Source organism: Trichomycterus rosablanca, chromosome 16, assembly GCF_030014385.1.
Source record: "Trichomycterus rosablanca isolate fTriRos1 chromosome 16, fTriRos1.hap1, whole genome shotgun sequence".
Classification (NCBI taxonomy): domain Eukaryota; kingdom Metazoa; phylum Chordata; class Actinopteri; order Siluriformes; family Trichomycteridae; genus Trichomycterus; species Trichomycterus rosablanca.
This window is the reverse complement of record NC_086003.1, coordinates 4,656,965-4,678,758: the sequence shown is the minus strand read 5'-3', so window position 1 is coordinate 4,678,758 and position 21,794 is coordinate 4,656,965. Positions and strand designations below refer to the sequence as shown.

The following is a 21,794-nucleotide window of genomic DNA, read 5'->3' as shown; positions in this document are numbered from 1 at the left end:
ATGCATCTTAGAAAATTTGTCCTTATTCTGTCAACAAAGCATTTGTGAGTTCAGAGACTGGCATTGGACAAGAAGCCCAGGCAAACAATTACCATTACAGTTTATCTCAAAGGTGTTTGGTCGTGTTAAGGTCATAGCTCTAGGCAGGCCACTGTGGTTCCTCCACACCAAATCCATCAAACCATGTCTTTATGGGTCTTACCAAAGTGTCACCACAAAGTTAAAAAGTATATAATTGATTTTATTCCCCTGTTAACACCTGAACTGATCATTAGAAGTGATGTCCACATACTTTTGGACTTATAATGTGTGTGTGTGCAGTTTGTCTTCTTACTTCTCTGCATCCAGTGCCAACAGGATGGTCTCCAGAGTTTCCTTAGGTGGTGCTGGAGTGAGTCCAGCCCCAGGTCCTGTGCTCGCAGGTCCTGGCCTGCTGACTCCTGTGACTACAAATGCATTCCCAGGTTCAGGAGTTCTAAGTAAAGTGCTGTCTGCTTTACTGTCTGCAGGTACTGAGAGACAAGATGGCCTAAAACTATACAAATAAGACAAAAGGTTTACAAAGCTTACACTGAGTTCAAGCTGGTCAGGTTAAACTATTACATTAGCCTCAATAGTCCCTCATGTGTTATATCAACTGTTATTGCATGTGTTATAGCTCAGCAGGCAAGGTACTGGATTATTGATTGCCCTAAGCAATCTGTGGCATTGCACTCAATCCCAATAGTAAGAAAGTTTGAGTAAAGCGTCTGCTTAATGCCATAAACAGAAATGTTTTGTATTCATCCAGAGTGACTGAGAAAGGGGGCAATAACTTTTTCCCAGCACTTTGTCACAAGCTGTACCCACTTTGGTTCTTGCAAGAGCTAAACAATGTTATGAAGAGCAGACTTGTGTTATGAAGCAGCCATACCCTTCAGTCGTAGTGTCAGCCTTGCCCTCTGAGAGTCCCGTAACGCTGGAGCTCTGGCTTGGCGGCACTGTGGAGGTAGTGTCAGCTTTGGCGATGGTGACCTCCTTGGCTTTGCTGAGCTCCTCACCACAGTGTGGACAGAAACTTTGGCCCTTCAGGACTGATGCGCAGCGTCGATGGAAACGGTGGGAGATGTTGATCTCTGGCTGGCACTCCATGAACGTTCCCTATAGTCCAGAGAGGTGTATGCTATAAGTGATACATTGACACTACCTACAATCAAGCCAGCTTGACATTACATTAGAAAATGCACTGGCATTTGTTCATCAGGTGCAGTAGTGTTGTTGGAATTTTAAATACTGTTTAAACCTAGGAACACAACTATGAGTCTGTTAGCAGTTGTAGTTGTACAATTGGAGAATTTCATGTCTATCTGGTTGGAGCACTATTTTATTTGGAAATGCCAACAACACTGCTGCACCCATGGTGGCCCCATTCCAAATGTTACAGTCAGTAACTGTATATGCACAGCTAAGGATCTATATGGTTGGTGTAGCTTATAAAATGGTCCATGAACATTCAACATAGATGTGGTTGGTGAGAACATCTTTCATGTGGTAAAACCTTAAATATCCACAGCCAACCAGATAATCTAACATTTGGGGTAAGTGGAAAATTGCATTTAAATGCGCTCATTTCAACTGGTGGAAACTCACCGCCCTGCAGAAGTAGCCGCAGCCCGGACAGCACTGGTGTTTGATCATTCCTGTACGATGATCCTCGCATAGAACCAACAGCTGCACGGTGTTCGACGGCCTCATCATCTCATGCTTCAGCACTGCACTCTGACACCGACTCAGCTACACGTGGTAATGTGTTCACAGCATAAGAAATTATATTCGTTAACCATTAGGACCATACACACACACACACACACACACACGCGTACTAAAAAGTATGTGCTCTCACCTGTCCATCGACACTCTCGGTGGCCATGCACTTTCTATCGGCCAACGTGAGGATTTCTCGGCTTTTGGGGGTCTCTATACGGCAGCTACAGAGGGGGAGCTCCTGCCCCATGTCTACTTCTAAAGTGTCCGCTGTGCCTGATGCTTCTGCACAACACAAACCATGGGTTTGTTTTAAACAAAAACTGTTTAAAAACCCAAACAAATACACCCCCTTTAGGCTTCCCTCTCATGTCACCCCCTTAAAACAACTATATATTGTTGCTTATCGTTGTACATCCTTTCTTATATTAAATCAACTGCTTTGTAAGTTAAGGAAACACCTTAAGAAATGTGACCGAATACAATGGAAGTAATTTAGGATTGAGGGCTTTGGGTTCAGAGGTCCAACAAAGGCAATTAGGTGATGATGGGGCTTGAAGTGACAGCCTTTTAATTTATAGTCCAGCACCTTAACTGCCGAACTGCTGAGATTTCTGTGCAGGCACAGCCAATTGTGCCCTGCCTAGATCAAACTCATTCATTTATTCATTGTCTGTTTGCCACCATTTTATCTTGGTCAGGGTTGCAGTGGGTCTGATTCATTGAGCCCCATCACTTAGATTCAAACTGAGATGTAAAATTTAACAGCCACTCTTACCTGTGTTGTCTGTGTTCAGCAAAGCATCCTGGGCCTTCAGGTTGAGTGATTCTAATGGCACCTCGGTGTACTCTTTGTCCTGTTCAGCAGAGGGAGCTGGTGGAGTTTGGGCTGGACCCTGATCCTCTAACTGTGTCTGGGTAGCCAGATCTACAGGAGAAGGATCAGGGAAATAAACAAGAGGTCACGACAAGTACTGGACATCAGATGTGACAGATCTGTTTGACAGTGCGAGCAGCAGCGGACTGGAACTAAACCACGTATTCTTACCTGAAATTTCAATCGACTTGGTCGTCAGCTTCTTTTTGCGTTTCTTGTACGGCCAAACACAGGGGCCGTCTCCCTTGGTTTTCTTTTTCATCTTCTTCTTCAAGCTGGACTCAGAACCCTGAGGCAGATAAAGTCATTTTAAATGACTAAATAAAGTTGTTTTTTTATTAAAACACAAGGTGTCACTGTATAAAGTACATTATAAACCCCTGCCCGCCTTCATTGCTTTGTCAAGTTTGGCTTTACAGAACTGCAAACTAGCAAACTCTTCTTTTTACCAGTCAGCAGCAGGCTCCCACACATAAACATATGCACGTAGGAACACATTAGACTCCATGTATTTCTCCGTTGCTTGTGCCTGCAGGTTTTGGACTCGCTTTGTGTTTAAAGCCACCGCCATGCTGTTGCCACCAAGATGGAAGCATATCCTTTCATTTATATGTCCAAATCAACACATCTGTCAGCAACAGATGTGGATAAACATTTAGAACTCAGTAATTAGGTATCGGCACTGTACTCACAAATGTTACAAATAAAACAATAATTTATGATCCCACCAAGTCTGATTCTTCTCCACCTTCTTCTTCTGCTCCTGACTCTTCTGATTCTTGTTCTTCTCCAGGCTGAAACAAACAACCAGCAAACCTTTTCAGAAACAGTATTTTTGAACTATTTAACCATAGTCAGTTCCTAAATTAGTATCAAGTTTTTATAGTAAACATAAACATATACATATACACAAACATATACAGACAATTTTTGTTTCTTTTTCCCTCATTGGTGTGGTTGAAGTGTTCTTCAATTAAAAATTTTGGGATTTGGGCGCTCAGGTGGCGCAGCGGTAAAACACACTAGCACACCAAAGCTGACATCTTGAACTCATAGGTTCGAATCTCAGCTCTGCTACCGGCAGCCTGGGAGTCTACACGGACAATGATTGGCTCGTTCGTAAGGAGGGTGCAGTTACGACCTCTGCTGGCTGATTGATGGCACCTGCACAGGGACGAGGGATAATGAGGATCAGGGTGTGACTCTCCCAAAGAAAAGATGCAGTCGGCTACTGCACACGTGTCGGAGGGGGAGTGTGTCAGTATCGCTCTCCTCAATCAGTGGTGGAAGTCAACATCAGTAGAAAGGAAGCGTAATGCAATTGGGTAATTGGATACAACTAAATTTGGGAGAAAAATTGGGGGAAAATGCAAAAAAATATTTTGTAAAGTATAAAGTTGTTACAGATACAATATATTTTAAAGGTTAGACTTCAACCCAAGTTCAGCAAAGTGTTTAGATGCAGCCAGTGCCAATGATGGTTCAACCAGTAATTAAGATGAAAAACTAATGTTGGATAATCTTCTTTCCTAAATAACACAATTGTTGGGGGGAGGTGATTTCTTTTTCACAGCACTGTTTATCTCCTCACTATCATGCTTCAGCAACTGGTGAGCAGAATATGACCATTAAATCAAATCAAGACTCAAACCTGTGGAACTGATGTTACTCTGTCGTCCTCCTGAGATGCTTCGTCCAGATTTTTATCAGCCAGATCCTCGCCGTCTGAATCCTCTGAACTTGACGACTCCTCAGACTCTTTTCCTTCCTGCTCTCCATTTACCTGCATGGCCTCTGCAGCCTCTTTCAGCTGCTGTAGAACAAAGAGTCGCGGCGGGTCAGAAGCTCTCAATGTATGCATACTGATTTAGTCATTTCCAGTTCCCTATTGCAATTTGTGTCGTGTGCACCACATATACGCAGGTCCAGGAGGGCTGAAGACTAGCACACGGCCCCTCGGGCACATGTGAAGGATGACATTGCTTCTTTTCCACACGTGGAGGGACACACTATGCCTTCTGTATTTCTTTATAATTCGTGACAGCAGGATTTGCTGAAAGTCCTAATCGACATGCCACGTCTCAACAATTCAAAACAATTAGACCGATGAAATCAGCATGAAAAAGCTGGGTGAGAGGAGTACCTGCTCCTGGAATGTTGGAGAAGTAGCGTCTCTCCCTTCTTCATTTAAAGATTCTTCTGTTTTTGGCACCGTTGTCTGCAACAAGAGTCACAAGAGTCCTCAGTCATTTTTTTCACTATAACTGCATCACCCCGCTGTCCACCAGTTTAGTTATGTAATGGTAATGATGTAAAAATGAGTAAAGATGATTGAACAGTATAACTGATTGAACTTGTAGTGTGTAGATTAGCCAAACATTAGACTCCTGAAGAACCTGCTAAACTAAAGAGCTACCATTTCTACTGGCTGACACATACTTTCAACAAATAACACCAGAACCTAATACCACAAATGTTCTGAAGCATAGAAAATGGTCAAAATAACACATAGTACACTAGTAAGCAACCAGTTACCTCCAGTGCCTGTTCTTAAAACAGCTGTATAATGCTTTAGTTTTTTCCACTGCTGACTACATTTAATAATAACAATAACCAAATAATTTTTGAGCTTGGAAGGCTGACCTGAGGCTTGGATGGAGACTCAGAGATGCACTGGAACATCTCCAGCACTGTCCGCTGCTTTAGCACTTTGGGCTTCTTCTTAGGAACGAGGCTGTACGTGCCCATCTTCCTCCTCTTCTTTTTCACAAATGCTGTTGAGCAAACACAGATCTGCATTTAAATGCCTACATACATGTGCATATGCTATTTTTGGACTGATTAATAATTAGGTGCAGACAAATCAGATTTGGATCAGGTTAATTGCAGTATACACTGTCTGTACTGGTCTTAAAAGTAATAAACACCTTTGGGATGAATAAGAACCTTTGTGAGCCAGGTCTTCTCATCCAGCATCAGTTCCTAACTTTGCAAATGTTCTCAACAGAATGCTCATGATCCTGGAGCTTAGCAGTTAATATACTAGACTAGTGTCTAACAGGTTGCCAGTTCAAGCCCTACTACTGCCAAGTTGTCACTGTTGAGCCCCTGAGCAAGGCCCTTTACCCAATTCATCCTGTGTATACCCAGGTTACCTGCGTGTGGCTTGGTCGGCGTGGCCGCTGCTGTCGACGTGCTGATCGCTGACGTTGTGGTGGGGGATGGCGGTGTGCTGGCAGCTGCCTGGGTGGTGGCTGTTGTGTCAGTTGTGACCGGTGTGGTGACCGGTGGTGACGTGGCAGTCGTTGCCGGTGCGGTAACAGCTGGCGGTGTGGTGGCGGTTTGCTTCTGAGGTAGCTGGTCCTGAGCAAGAGGGGTCTGTACAGGCGGTTGAGCTTCAGTTCGGCCGCCGCTCTCACCTTTCGCCACGCTCAGCTCTTTAGTTTCTCGGTTTAAAATCTGAAGGATGAAATGCATGAGTTGAACTACATGTACAATTTACAGACAATGTGTCTGATACACCGACCATATACAGTAATGGGCAAATACATTATACATTATATTAACATCCAGCACAAATGTGGTAACGACTATTTCTTCATGGCATGATCCGGGATATATTAAATACTGAGCTGCCACATTTCACAGCAGTCATTAAATTACACTAATAAATTAATTGATAGAATAAATGGAAGCTACAATACACAGCACAGCTACCTCAATGGTCGAATGTAAACCTAGAACATCCAGTGACGGTGCAAGGCTTAATGTTCTGTCTCAAATGTTTTGACACGCCCCCCTCTGCGTCCACAGAATTTTTTTTGCTGCTTTAGACTTCGACATCTTGGTCTAAGCAATTGCTAACTGAATTGCCGAAGGATTGCTTAGACCGCCTCATAGTGCAAATTAAGCAGTAAACGTGAGACACTTGAATGCCAAGTTGGTACTCAGCAAAACTTTGTCATATTCCAGTTCTGTTAGTTTGCTGATTAGCGTTTGTACGAGGGATCTTCAAAAAGTTTCCGCACTTTTATATTTTGGTCAGAAATGGTGAGGGTGGGAGGAGTAATAACTAGGGATGTAACGATACACTCTACCCAAGATGCAATGCAATTCACGATACTGGATTCACAATATGATTTGTTTTCCGATTTGTTTAAACAAAATTAAATTGAAGACAAATTATGACAAAGTTTCCTTTTATTATTTCTTTAAAAAAAAAAAAAATACTGTATTTGTGCTTTACTTTTATTCATCTAAATAATGAACACCCTTTTATTTTTGAGGTAGGTACAAACTATGCAAAACAATGCTGCACATTTCCCTTTTTGTGTATAAAAACAACTGAAATGAAATTTAAAACAAATCCCACATTAATTAAATAAATGAATAATACAAATAAAGAAAGTATCCTCACATAAATAAATTTGGCTGGAAAATTCCGAACCTGGCAACCCTGTAGTGACGTCAACCAGACGAGGTGAATAACGCCAGCGCCCTCTGCTGTTTAAAGTGAATATCGATTCATTTTACATGTAAACCCATTTGAATTGTTACACGTCAATCGATTTTTAAATGTCTTTGGCTCATCGTTACATCCCTAGTAATAATCGGTCGTGTCTGAGAGACTGAGAGACGCTTATAGTCCGAATTTAGCGCCATCTGATTTCCACCTTTTTGGACGCTCAAAGAAGCTTTAAGGGGAAGAAGATTTTCATGTGATGATGATGTGAAAGCAGTGCTGCATCAGTGGCTACACGCTCAACCAAAAACATTTTTTGCTGATGGCATTAAAAGTTGGTACGATGCTGGAGAAAATGCATTAGGTGACTATGTAGTAAAAAGATGTCATTTGTTTTTAAAATGCTTAATAAATAGAGTTTAAAAAAGTGTGGAAACTTTTTGAAGAACCCGGGTGGTCGAATGTGCATTTCCCACAACCCAGAGAACTGATTCCTCTATATCTGGAACTTGAGACTAACTTAAGAAGTTCTGAAGCATTTCCCTGAACAATTCATTACCTTTAGTGCTTGACCGGACGCCGGTCTGGACATGGTTTTGCGCGCTCTGTGTACGGTCACACGTTGAGGAGTGTTCGATGCGCCGTCGTTTGTAGTCTCCTTCTCTGGTCGCCCATCCGCCAAGCTAGATCCTGTGCTCGTGTTAGTCCTTAAAGCTCCCTGGCTCTGGGATGTAGATACAGGACGAAGAGTTTTGGCAGCATACCCTATGGGTGTGGTCAACTTAGGAGACCAGTTAGTCCTGTGTTGGGTAGCCAATGTTTCCTGGTGCTTACTAAGGATAAATCCATTACTGCCCACAGTTGATCCATGTGGGAGGTCAGTCTCTGAGAGGCCATTTTCCATGGCGGGTGATTGGCTGGGAGATTCTTGAGCAGTAAGGTCTTTCGGATCTTTCCCTTGTTCTGTGCTTTTATAGGTCCCATTCAACTCGTCTTTAGTACTGGAAGGTTCTGTTAGCCTGCTGGAGTTTTCCTCACATGGCCCTAGAACAAAGCAGGAGATTGGAAGTGGTTGAAATGGTCAAACAATGTTAGATAATGAGAACGATATAGTCATAGACGCATGTACCTCCTTCTGCTTCGCTCCGAGAGTCCTTCATATTCTCAGTTTTCATGGATTCTTCTTTTTTACTCTCTCACTGACCAAACCTGGAGGCTAAAACAGAAATAATCTGGTTACAAAAGTGCAAAACTTACAAAGCACATTCACTAGCTTTGCCAAAACGGTAAGTCATTTGCCTTATTGATTGGCATGGGCCAGCAGCAATGGCCTATGGATGAATATGTAGGGAGTTGCTCCCCCCTATGGGCCAAAAGATAGAAAAAGTTTAAGGAACAAAGATTTCCAACACTTAAATTCACCAGTTACCACAATTTCATTAGTAAATTATTTAAATCCACTGAAAACAGAAGCCTTACAACAATAACAGCCATTCTCTAAATATAGGATCCAAAGGCAGGAGCTTCACCTGATGCATCTAATTTGTTGTTTCCAGATCAAGGCAAGCTGAAACTGGAGTGACATCTAGCTCGTGATTGGTTGGTATGAAAACCAGACACACACTGGCCCTGTGTGGATCAGAACAAGTATACAGGTAGGTCCACCATCAACCCCTCATCTCTGTAGCTCTTTAATCCTCCCCTTCCATCACTCTCCACTTAACATCCTCTCTCTCTCCTGCTTTGTATAGTAACACTGGCACCATGCCCAGTTACAGCAGACAGCCTGCTTATCCAGTCCTGCAGTATGAAACTACTCAATCTCCAGAGCTGGGTTGTAATTGTGCCCATGTTGGTCTCGGGTGGCGAGACGTTCTAATCCTGAGTTTAAATCTCGGCTGCGCTCCTGACCGGACAGTCGTCCACACAAGGCGGGACTGGCTGTGTCTCGAAGGACAAATGGTGGAACATGTCAGTCATTGCTTGTGCAATTGCGACCTCTGCTGGCTGGTCAAAGGACCTGCACAAGAGATGGTTAATATCACGAACCCTGTTCCTGGAAGGTGAACGGAAGACTTTGAAAGGGGTGATCAGTCAGAGGTGGGAAGTTACATTCGGGGAACTGGATACGACTCGATTGGGAAGAAAAGGGGAGGGGAGAAAATCTCTTGGAAGCATATTTATTTATTTGATTTATTTTTTAAGCTGTTAGCAATGGGTGTTGCTGACAGACTTGAACTCAATGATGAGTGTCCATATATTTTTGGCCAACAAAAATCTTACAAAAAAACAGTGTGAACCTCAATGCCCAATACAAATAATAATAAAAAAAAAAAACAGCAGCCCATGAATCACGACATTGAAAGAAGAATAAATTGCCTTGCTACACTCAACACAAAGCAGAGCAGGCCAGGGTCCCGGTAGGATGCCTGTCAAAATGCCAAGCATCTCTTCACCCATTCTCTCACTTTGAGGTCATTGATCACCAGTGGAGGCAGTAGAATGCATGGACACTTCAACCAAAAGAATGCTTTTCCAAGCATTTGCATGTCCGTCCTTATAAAACTCACAAATATCCAAAAACAAACCCTGAGAAATCTTAATCAACTCCTCCTGACAGGACCTGGCACCTAGGAGGCACCTAGACCTCTGCGTCTGCACATGGCAACAGTTAAACAGCACACTGTCACTCACTCACAAGCTTCCTACATCTACTCTGATGATCCTCAGGAGCCAAGCTTAAAGGAAGCAGGTCAGAAGGTGTAGCAGTCACTACAGCAAGATCCAGGCTCCTCACCGGCCGCCCCTCCCCCAGCCGTGCCTTCTCTTCTCAGAAGCTCTTCATCTGATTGGCAGCCACACCGGCTGCCTACCGCAGGACACAGAAAATGGCTGCCGTTCTTTGGAGCTGCTCTCTCGACAGAGGTCGGTGTCTTTCTGTTTCCCTCTCTCACCACCAGGGGAGCCACTTCATAATAAGAGTCCCTCTTTACCCAACAAACCCAGATGAGTTCTGGTCTGACTCAGCTGGGAAGGTGGACCTTGAGGGTATTAAGGACTCCAAGAAGGTTTTGTGTTGTGTCTCTGAGATGCTTGTTCTCTGATCCAAGGTCAGGATGATTCAGAACCTGGCAGGCAGGCACGCTCTCTCTATTGCTGGTCAAGTCAAGGGTACCGAAGTCATAAGGTCTGTGCCTCGGACTACTAAAAATCCTGAAAAATCATTACAGGTTTGGATTCGTTCATTCTGGTTGTGGACTAATGTTTGGTATCTTTCAGTTTAAATATCAGTTGATATCACAATGCTATAGGTGATGGTTTTACACAAGGGTTCCTAACCTGCATCACAGGGGTCATTTATGGCCTTAATTGGGGCAGCCCACAAGACCAGCTTTAGTCTACTGCTGAAGCCTGTCGTCGCCCAGCTGACAAAAACGTTGAGGACCACAGGATTCAAGGATTTACATTTACATGTTCGGCATTAAGCAGACGCCTTTATCCAAAGTGACTTACAGTACTGTGACAGCACACAGTCTAAGCAATTGAGAGTTAAGGGCCTTGCTCAAGGGCCCAACAGCAGGAACCTGGCAGTGGTGGAGCTTGAACCAGCAACCTTCTGGTTACTAGTCCAGTACCTTAACCACTAGGCTACAACATCCCTTTGGATGACCAAAGAAGTCTGCTACAGTAATCCCTCGCTATATCGCGCTTCGACTTTTGCGGCTTCACTCTATCGCGGATTTTATTTGCAAGCATGTCTAAATATAAATCGCGGATTTTTCGCTGGTTCGCGGATTTCTGCAGACAAGGGGCGTGTTCGAAAAGCTAGTGAGCTGTCTGCATAGACGCATTTTACGTCATCCTGTGCGCGCTCCCGATAAGGAGGCTGTTCCAAATCCTAGATGCCTTAACATCCTCACTTCTTAACATTTCAACGTTATTTTCACTCAGAAACGAGGGAGCATCCGACACTGCCTTAGTGATCAAGGCAATCCCAGAATTCATTGCGGGTCGGGCGCGCTTCTCTCGCAGAAAAATAAACATGGCTGACGGTGCGGACAAACGAATGGAGTTCTTTTCAAACGTAAATAAAATATTACTGATTTTTAACTTGTATAAACTTGTACCGAGTGTTTTTATTTGCAAGTTCGGGCTTGTCAGGAAATGTAACCGTTATCGTTACATGAAGGGAGATGTTATGTTGACGTCAGCATGCTGTGCTACCTCAATCCATTGGTTTTAATGACAAGATGCTAAATGCTAAAGCCGATGGAATCGGGTTATAAAAATAACCATATAAAACACATGGTTTTTACTTCGCGGATTTTCACCTTTCGCGGAGGGTTCTGGAACGCAACCCCCGCGATCGAGGAGGGATTACTGTACTCTCAAACGACGGTCACTCTGTGGAAATAGACCTGACGTCTTTGACCTTCACATCTGTAATGATCATGCAAAGCAATAAAGAATGATGCACATAATAGAACCAACTGCCATTCCTGACCTTCACTAATTTAGCATGATTAGGATCGCAGTGAGTCCAGAGCTCATCCCAGGAAAACTAAGCATAATGCAGGAAAACAATTCAGACAGAAAATCAATCTATCACAGTGCTTCACACACCCGACCCTTTAACTCAGTCCTAATGGCAATCCAGCCTAGCCGGTCCACTTTAGGGTCTGTTTTTAGGGGGGCGAGAGGAAATCTGAGAGCAGGAGTACACTGACGTAGACATGGGGAGAAGATTTCAAATTCTTTTTTCACCAGGTCCTTGGATCTGTGCAGCGCCCTTACTACCAATTGTGGATCACCGTGCTATTTATACACTGAATGTTGCCGGGATCCGAGATAGAATCAAAAGGATTGGACTCTTGGAAAATGGTGAAACCTTTAAATCATGGTGCAAATATGGAATGGAATTCACTGTTCAGTTATTTTTTTCCCCCCCAAATGGCTTAAAAGAAATTTTTGAGATACTGTGTTAAGTTGCGCTCCAACAGCCAGTACTTAATCAGACTGGTGATATTGGAGTTGAATCACATTTTAAAGGAAACTGATGAGAACACTGGTGTCCAAAGGTCTATATTGCAACACGCTGGCTTTTTTTAGCAGTCTCAATACCGGTGACATTGCAGACGCACTCATTCACCTACTCGAACTGTTAAACAAAGACTGAAGGCAGAAATGGCAGCAATAGGTAATGACCATGCTGAGGAGTAGTTGCCAAATGTTCACCATTCCAACAGAGAGCACCAGACACACTACTTTAATTTCAGTTTAAACTGGGTTGTGGAGGAACCTTATGGCTGATTTTATTTGTATAGCGCTTTTTACAAGACAACTTTACAGCATCCAGGACCGACAGACTAAAAACCTCTGTTGAGCAAACCAAGGGTGACAGTGGCAAGAAAAAACTCCTTTCAATTACAGGAAGAAACCTTGAGAGGAACCAAACTCAGCAGGGACCTCCATCCTCCTTGGGTGGGAAGGAGAATAATTTGAATGAATTAGACTTACACAAATCATACATACATACTTCAACTAAAAGTTATATTTAGCGAAAAGAATAAACAAGCATTGTTGGCACAGCAGTCTTAATAGCTGACGTCCAGTGAGTGGCAGCAACTCCATGCATTCAGTCCTACACAGCCCAGCCCAGATCTTTGCTGTGCCTTGAAGCAACAGTAAGTGCTACTGCAACCTGGTCTACTAGAACATCCAGCATGAGAAGATGAAGAGATGGCCGGGTTTGAAAAGATGTCAACCTATCAGACCTATGACATACAAAACAGATTAATTAAAAGTGTCTGTCTGTCTGTGTCTGACATCAAAAGCCGACTTCCAGTTACAAAGGATGTGTTCTGTATGTCATGGCTCAGCTGGATTTGGGCAGTTTACCCCATTTTTCATGGCAGAGTTATTTATTTATTTATTTATTTATTAGGATTTTAACATCATGTCACATTTTGCTTACATTCATGACAGGTTACACTGTTCATTCATTACCGGTTACACAAAATTCATCAGTTCAAGTTTTTAAAGTCAAACACGGAACAGTGGTCTCACTGCCAAGACTGAAAAAATTCCAACCAAGTAAGCTTTACATGACCATGAGAGAGAGGCACCTGCTCGAAAATTCATCATCCAAAATCTCTAGTGAAGTTTGCCGATTACACAGACGAAGTCCAGGGAGGGAGAGATTCGTGGTCAGAACTTCTTGCTATAAGGTAACAGTGTTACCCACCGTGTCACTATGCCACCCCTTCATGGCAGAGCCTCTCAAGTTTAGTAAAATTGGATGCGAGCCGTCTGTGAACTGCCATCTCCAGGTCTCTTTACAGACAGCTGATGGGCTTTAATCTTGACTTTGGACCACAGATGCAAAAACCCAAAATATTATTCATTTATGTCCTGTACACAGGACACATGGGGTTTGCATTAATTAACTCAAAAACCTGGTTCCTGTAACAATAGATAGAACACTGAGCAGTGTTTTCGGGCAAGTTATAGGGTCCGTTTTTGCTTTTTAGCCACGTATTCACTTCTTATTTTGAATACGGTAAGATTAACAGGCCCAAATCTGCAGCCATACATTGTCTTTTGAGCATGACTAGATAGATATGCAATTTTCCCTTTCCTAATCCTGACTCCTGATTAAGAAAGGAACATTGCATAAGAAAGCTCTGATGCAAGAATGAAAAACCAGCCAGGAATGAGACCTGTCCTCTACTGCAGCACCAAATCTAATAAATCACTCATCAAAACTGACAATCCTCTGGGTCCAAAAGCTATTGTGAGAAAGAAAAACATTATTTTTCAACTGCAGATTTTCTGTGCTTAGTTCTGAGGAAAGTCTCTCCCCTTTGCATCCTGCAATCCAGAAAACCAGAACTAGTTTCTCTTTGGAAGGTTCCACACCCTTTAACAATTAGGTTTCTCATTTTGCTTACAGCTTGAAGAGACTCCAGCAGTGGCGTCTCCTTCAGCCCAAGCTTGCTCACAGGCTGCAGAGCAGATGACAGCGGGCCTGAATGTAAAGAGAGCTTCCCTGTGCCTAGCACTCCCAATGGCATGAACACAAATGAAGGGATTAAAGGAAATGGCAAGCCGGAGCAAGTACAAGAGCCTCAACATCAAATCTACAGTGAGCCTGGATAAATGATTGAGGGTTGTTCTCTTGCTAAAGCTTCTCCTCAAAAATCAACCTACCTGCTGTCTACACAGGGTCTCCATTGAGAGAGAGCGAGAGCTTCAAATAGATTGTTCTTTTTTTCCACGTCCTCCTGCATGCAGACATAAACCCAGCTTGCTGGTCATGTGACCAAGCAGCTCCCTCTGTTGGTTGGCCTTGCTGAGGCTCCAACCGAGCATGCTCAGTCGGTTCAAATTTCAATGGTTGTTTCATTTTTCTTAAAGGAGGCCACCGGTTAAGACGAGATGCCATTTTGATGCCTGACAAAAGCATGAAAGGAGGTTTGTTGAGGTGACGTGGAACACGAGGTCTAAACAATCAGAACTAAGAGTGAGATCTATCCTTGATCTGTCCTGGTTCACCAGAGGTCTTTATCTCTGCTGAGGTGGGGAGGTGTCACTAGAGATTCAAGGTCTTGACAACAGGAAACGGTCCAAAACAACAAAAGAACATGTGAGCTACAGCAATCCAAAGCTTTTACAGATCTAGCATACATCATCTTTTGTCTTTTTAGACCAAATTTTACCTGCTGATCAAAGCAAAAGCTCATTTTACAGAAACGTATACGCCACATGAACCCTATGGCCAAAGGTATGCTGACACACCTTCCAAGTTATGCTCAGAAGTATCAGCCACACCGCTAAAAAAAAGGAATAATCCAAAAAGAATTCATGACCGGTGCACGTCTACTGATCTGGAACACAAGTCAAGAATTTGGAAGCAGTGCAAAAATCATTTGTAGTGGATTATTCTGAGTCCTGTCCTGGTCAGACATATTGGCTATACTGCTTTAGGAGATCAGCAAAAAAATGTCAAAGCTAAACTATAGGACTTTTAAGCTTTGGCTGCTTGTTAAAGTCTTGCATTGACAACAACTGTTATATGGTGTAATTGTTTTAAGGAACAGTACAGATAAGCCATATCAAAATTATATAAATTATATAAAAAACATAATTACTTTTTTAAAAGTTCAAACAGCAAGTAAAACCAACATATAAGCTGTCTGGCTTCACTGCAAAAACAACAATTGGTGGCTGAAGTGTTTAATCATATAAATAAAGCTACTGCTTTGTAACCCTCTACTGCATAGCTAACATGAAACTGACGGTGCATGATGTCAGGCGCATGATTTAAAATAAGATTATACGACGAGCATAATAAATTACCCTGCCAAATGCCGAAAATGTAAAAAACACAAAGTGCATAACAATACTACTCACCAATGACGGAAAAATCAGTGGGAACCCTGAGCTTTATTCGCTGCAATGAGACACTCCCACCTGTTAGTATTTTAGCTAGCTTGTGGGCTTAATTTTTTGGTATCACGTGACTGAACTAGGTACAAGTCAAACACGTCAAGAGGAACAGATCGATGTTATTAAAAGACAATCCATTTTTTCAAAATAAAACATCTTTTGAAGTGCAATTGTTATTCTTTCTGTCGGGCCCGGTAATAAGTGACCCAGGGGTCGGTACCGGTCCATGGCCCGGTGGTTGGGGACTAGGGCTGCAACGATTTGTCGACGTAATCGATAACGTCGCCTATAAAAATTTGTCGACGTGGAATTTCATTGTCGACTAGTCGTTATTGATGCAATGCACTAAAGGGACCGCAGGGGGCGCAGCGGGGAGTTTATGAAGACAGAGAGGCAAAGATAAAGAGACCGAAACTTTCTAAAGTATTTTAGCCAAAATAACCCAAAGAAACGAGCTGGACGCAGACACTACAGAGCAGAGTTGTGGTTTCACGCCATTAAGTGCAATAGTTAATCAGTGATTTATATGAGTAACGTTATATAACTTAACATTATAGCCTAACGTTACCCTGTCCCGTCTTCCATATTTTTGCTCTCGTTAATGAGAGCATTCATTCTAAATAATAAGCCTCATCCACTTAATGATCGCTAGTTAGCTCAGCAGATAATTCAGTTAAGATATTTAACCTGTTATGGTTTAGCTGGCATAGCCAGTACACTATTTGTAATAAACTATGATACATAGCCTTCAGTTTGTGATAATTAATACAGCTTTCTCTTTTGTGCTTTCTATTAATAGCACTAAGCAATGGAGTGTTGATCAGAAGAGAAGAAATTCATGAACCCCTCAGATGGCTGAGGTCTTCACAGACAGCATTTACATGTTTCTCAACGACATGTTATAAATGTTTTTGACTTCCAGAGTGATAACTTCTGAAACATAACAGTTTCTAATGCTGTCCAAAGCTTTCTTATTTCATTGAATTTTTTTTATTGTGATTGTGTATTAATGTTTCAAATATATTTAATTAAACTATCAAGCTTGAGTTTCATATTCATGTTTCATGGGTCATTGTTTTCATTTGATATTGGAACTTAAATAACATAACAGGGTTTTATGTTAAGGCAGAGATGGAGGGTATGACATAAATAATCGCTGACTAGTCGACTAATCGAAAAAATAATCGTCAGATTAGTCGACTACTAAAATAATCGTTAGTTGCAGCCCTATTGGGGACTACTGCTTTAGGACACACAGAACCATTTACAGAAATCACATGTGGCTCTTTAGAACAACATAGGATACAGAGGACAAGATGGGCTATACTGCTTTAAAAGATCAGCAAAAAATCCAAAAGCTAAACTATCAGAGTCTTTAAGAACAATGTTTCCTCTTGCACAGTTGCAAAAATGTAGGCATTTTATCATCTACGGTCCTTAACATTATTAAAAGATTTAGAGAATCTGGAACAATCCGTGTGCATGAATGGCAATGACAAAAAAATAATATTGAATGCCCATGAAATTGGCACTGCATTAACAAACAGTAATCGAACAATCGAACCTTCTGTAATGAATATAATCATTAGTCATGTGAACAAATTAACCAACATTAACTATCGGTTAATTGTTGACATCTGAAATAGAGCGGTCAGCAACTGCTGGCACATTGGAAGAGACATGTTACTCTGTAGGCCTTGGAATGCCATGGAATAGTTGTCCCTTGTCCCCAAGTTGTTTTGAAAACAAGCAGGAACCTAATCAGGAACCAATCCGGACAATTTATTTAAAAGAACAACTGCATACACCTTAATCCAAAGCGACTTACAGTACTGTGACAGTATACAGTCTGAGCAATTGATAGTTAGGGGCCTTGCTCAAGGGCCCAACAGTGGCAACCTGGCAGTGGTGGGGCTTAAACTAGTAACCAGCGACCTTCTGATTACTAGTTCAGTAACTTAACCGCTAGGTTCCAACTGCCTTTATTACACCTGAGCCACAAACCAACTGAAGCACCACAGAGAGTTAAGGGCCTTGCTGAAGGGCCCCAACCAAACCATTCAGCCGCTGCTGTCCCAAGCAAATGCCAAAAATATGCATCTAAGATCAATCATGCAGAAGCCGATCCTAAAATCAGCACCCGTGCCCAAGGTGCAAACCTCCTCTGTGAAGACTCGATACCCCAAAATCTGACGGGGCAGAAAGCACAAGAACAATTTCAGAAAATCTCTCAAAGAGCCTGAAGATTTTCTGCCCAGCAACCATCAGAACGGCCTTCTGATAAGCTTCTGGATTATATCATCCGACAGATCATTCATCTCCATTTGATCAGATCCAACACTGCGGGATGGAAAAATAAAAACCGTTCTTTGACTTCTGTTAAAATAGAGGGAGGATAAATACAAACAAACCTATTTTCAAGAATCAAAAACAATCATTTACACGCCCATCATTAATAATCCTGCTTCGGGTCCTCCAGCATGCCAGTACCTGGTTCAGCCCGTGGTCTCCATTGATGGGGGAGGAAGAGGAAGGGGACGAGCTCCACCAACTAAACTAGAGCTTCCCGCACAAACACCGGCCCTCCTCGGGTCACATGATCTACTCTCTGTAGAAAGCATTGACATGGCATTTTCTGGGCATGCTCAGTAGGAGCTCTGCTGGTCTTCATGAAGAAGGAAGAGCAGGAGAAAAAAAAGAACACTGCAGCCATTTCATGGAATGGTGTGTGAACACAGTAGTAGCGACAGAGTCGAAGCAGAATTTGGGTTCATATTTTTTGATTCTTGAGAAATGAAAGTAAATCCAGCACACAAAATGAAGCTTTAGCAGATTGGTGCCAAGAAACAGTGCTGGCTTCAAACCAGATCTCTCCTCTAAACAGCAGTTGTGTGAATCTTATAGTGACGGTGAAATTCTAAGATACAAATGAAGTAAAAAACCTTAATTATAAACACCAGGTCAAAACTTTACATACGCCCGAAAGGAAAACACTAGTCATGACAGCCTTGGGATTAAAAATGATTTCTGCACATGTTCTCTTTCAGTGCCGACGTCTGGAGCCAGTCTGTGTGGCACGGCCTCCTAATAACTGTTAGTAATGACCGACTATAGCTGGTGACTTTTCTATGGCCACATATTTAGGGCTTTGACTGCAACCCAATACAAAGTACACAGAACAGAAAACCCAAACTGTCACATTATACAAAAAAAAAATGTGTTTGCATGGTCAGGCATAACAAAACGGCCATCAAAACAAGGTCTGCCTGAATTAGAAGATGATGAAACGTGTTTCACTGTACATAATCAAGCTAGTTTTTAATCAGTATGTAAGAGCCTGCCAAAAGAGAAAGTCGTCCCTACTTCTGCCTCTTTTTTTTTCATGCCTTTTACCCCCTTTAGCTTTTTCCCCCAATTTAGCATAGCCAATCCACTGCTGGGGACCCCAACAGCCAATGTGTGCACAATAAGGTTGGCTTCACGTATGAAGAGCCACGCCCCGATCTCTGTGTTCCTCTACTTTCTGTACAGGCACCCTGGGCAACCAAGGACCTTACACGGTGTTGATAACCACACTCCTTAGTCCGGTCTTTTTCAACCAGCAGACTGGAGGAATTGTGCCTGCTAGAGGGCGCCCAGCTGACCGGTAGCAGAGCCGAGATTCGAACCCGGGAGCTCAGAATCTCGGCGCTGGTGTGCAAGCGGATTGTTCTGCCGCGCCACCTGAACGCCCTCTGCTTCTGCCTCTTAAAGCTTGATTAACATTTGCGGCAAAGCAAATTAAAGCTGGTTCGACTGTTGTCAAATTCACCAGCAATGTTTTTTTCTTGGCAGACTTTTTTTTTGGTGGTTCTTGGATGACAATCTGGCCCTTGTGTTTTTATTGTGTACTGTGTACTTTTTAAAGATAAAGATATCTTTAATGTATGGCATAGAACATCAACCCCAAAAACTGCAGTCAAACTGTGAAGTATGATGGTGGGTGCACCAGGGCTTTTAAAGCTGATTTGCTACCTAACAGCCTGGCAGTTAGGTCAGTGGCTTCCACAAAGCATGGGGATTTCTTGCTGGAATCACACCAAGAGCATAACATGCAATAATCAATGTGGTAAAAAAAAGAACCCAAAGGAAAACACTACAACAAAATGGTGTTAATTGAAGGACAGCACGATATAGAGACATTGCAGCAAGTCTTACGTTTCCAGGCCATTCAAAAAAAACGAGAAAGGAAAAAATGCCCCTGCCTACCAACACAAAACCTCCAGCTGTAAAGCATGGTGGAGGGAGTATCATGGTTTAAGGTTGCATTTCTGCCTACAAATGTGAACAGCATACAGTCTGATGAGCTGCTATAAGCGTGTTGACTAATGATTGTTAGCTATCATTTAACGTAAGGAATTAAGGCAAAATTTGCACCAGAGACGTGATCACATGATCTTTGATGTCTGTGATGATCAGCCCCTTATTTAAGAGAAATGAAAGTAAATCCAGGTACAAACCAAATAAAAAAACACAGCAATTGAAGCAGATGTGTGTATCCACATTAAACCAATGTTTCGCAACTCAGGACTGTTAACTATTTCCCCTTCTACAGTGCATATCATCATCAAAAGATGCAGAGAATTTAAAGAAATCTCTGTGAGCAAAAAACTCTACTAAATCCCCATGATGTTTGACCCCTTTTTTTCAAGCGACCCACAGGGGGGCGTTCCCGTACAAGATTATTTAACTAATATTATTATTATTTTTCTCTGCAACCCTTTTTTTCCGGGTGTGTCGCAACCCAGGGTTTGAAAAACCTTGCCTTAGACAACACTGCCTTGAAAACCAGCATGATAGTGTGATCGACATTAGCATGTGAACTCAAAAATATTGCACTGGTAACAATGTTTGGCCTGGAATAGTATTTACTGGCATGTGGTGCATGATTAAGCACAAAAAAGCTAAAAAATAACAGTCACTAAGCTTGCTAAAGACTAAAATATAAAAAGACTAAAGACTAAAAATATATTAGATCTGAATTCAATTGTGTCATTAGTCTCAAATCATTTATTAACTGCTGTTAAAAGACGCTGTTGTACCAACCAAATACACAAATAGTTTTATAAAGATAAAACATCAAATGTTGCATTTTACAGTGTAAATTTAAACCGCGGTCAAAATGAATCTGCACATCAGCGCTTTTTGTTTCTATTTGCATTTTAATTCACAGGGAATTGAGAGTTTTAATTCAATCACCTCTGCTGAACTTGGCCCACTAGAGAGATGTTCTATTAACATTTATTAGCATTTAATTCCTTTTAAATGCCGGAATAATGCATTACAACAGTCTGACATCCCTGCATCTTCAACAGAACCCAAGATGACCATAATTGTAGCCATTGACCAGGACCACTGAAGGCACTGGGTTCTCCCTCTGCAAGCACTCAAATCTCTAACATTGAGATCATGTCATCTTATTTCACTCACCCCCCTCCTTCTAATGTTTGGCTTAAAGCTCTGAGAGACTCTGGCAGCATCATCCACTCCAGTCCAAGCTTGTGGCAGACCAGACCTGAATCTAAAGGCCGTCTGCCGCCTCTCTGCCTAACACTCTCAACAACATGAACATGAATGAAGGGATGAACAGAGATGGTAAAAAGAAGCAGACCCAGAGCAACTAGTGAGAATGGATGGAAGCTTGGTCCCTCTAGCTAAAGCTAGCTCAGTTCTTCACCAGCACCGTACCTGCTCGCTCTGGGGGCCTCCACTAAGAGAGGACGAGAGCTTCAAACGGATCCTTCGTCTTGTTCCATCTCCTCCTTCATGCTCTCCTCCAGTTTGCCAGTCATGTGACAGAGCAGCTCCCTCTATTGGACGGCTCTGCTAAAGCTTTAACTGAGCATGCTCAGTCAGTTCAAATTTCAATGCTCATTTTATTCTTCTTAAAGGAGGCCATCTCTGAAAGCAAGAGGCCATTTTGCTGCTTGTCGAAATGTCAGGAGGATGTCAAGAGAAACATTAACGTTACAGCAAAGGCCAAGAGAGAGAAAGAGATCGAACCTTACTCTGCTCCAAATTACCCAGAGGTCCTTCACCTTTGGGTGGGCAAGGCTTTCAAGGCCTTGAAAACACAAAATGGCTTGAATTAGTTTACAGTAGTGAAATACGAGAGGCGCAAATCCACGTGTTTTACTTTCATATTTTTGGCTTCTGTCAAAAACTACAGACGTGAGGTGCTGGTGTGATTGTGGACAAAGTTTATTTCCCCACGTGAGTGGCAAA

At 42.4% G+C, this 21,794-nt stretch overlaps 1 protein-coding gene across 2 annotated transcripts in view; it reads right to left on the bottom strand.

Moving 5' to 3' along the window:
* ehmt1b (euchromatic histone-lysine N-methyltransferase 1b) overlaps positions 1 to 21,794 on the bottom strand; it is a 37,575-nt gene that overhangs the window by 12,874 nt on the left and 2,907 nt on the right. The window contains exons 2-14 of one of the 2 annotated variants that reach the window (XM_063011082.1): positions 8,212 to 8,298; positions 7,642 to 8,126; positions 5,776 to 6,079; positions 5,264 to 5,394; positions 4,764 to 4,838; positions 4,272 to 4,433; positions 3,349 to 3,414; positions 2,792 to 2,909; positions 2,522 to 2,671; positions 1,883 to 2,028; positions 1,630 to 1,773; positions 914 to 1,140; positions 335 to 535 (exon numbers count right to left, since the gene is read on the bottom strand). In XM_063011082.1, the coding sequence (XP_062867152.1) occupies positions 335 to 535; positions 914 to 1,140; positions 1,630 to 1,773; positions 1,883 to 2,028; positions 2,522 to 2,671; positions 2,792 to 2,909; positions 3,349 to 3,414; positions 4,272 to 4,433; positions 4,764 to 4,838; positions 5,264 to 5,394; positions 5,776 to 6,079; positions 7,642 to 8,126; positions 8,212 to 8,257 (2,255 nt within the window). In that variant the 5' untranslated portion in view covers positions 8,258 to 8,298. The remainder of the gene's footprint in view (positions 1 to 334; positions 536 to 913; positions 1,141 to 1,629; positions 1,774 to 1,882; positions 2,029 to 2,521; positions 2,672 to 2,791; positions 2,910 to 3,348; positions 3,415 to 4,271; positions 4,434 to 4,763; positions 4,839 to 5,263; positions 5,395 to 5,775; positions 6,080 to 7,641; positions 8,127 to 8,211; positions 8,299 to 21,794) is intronic. The other variant, XM_063011083.1, reaches the window with a different exon arrangement.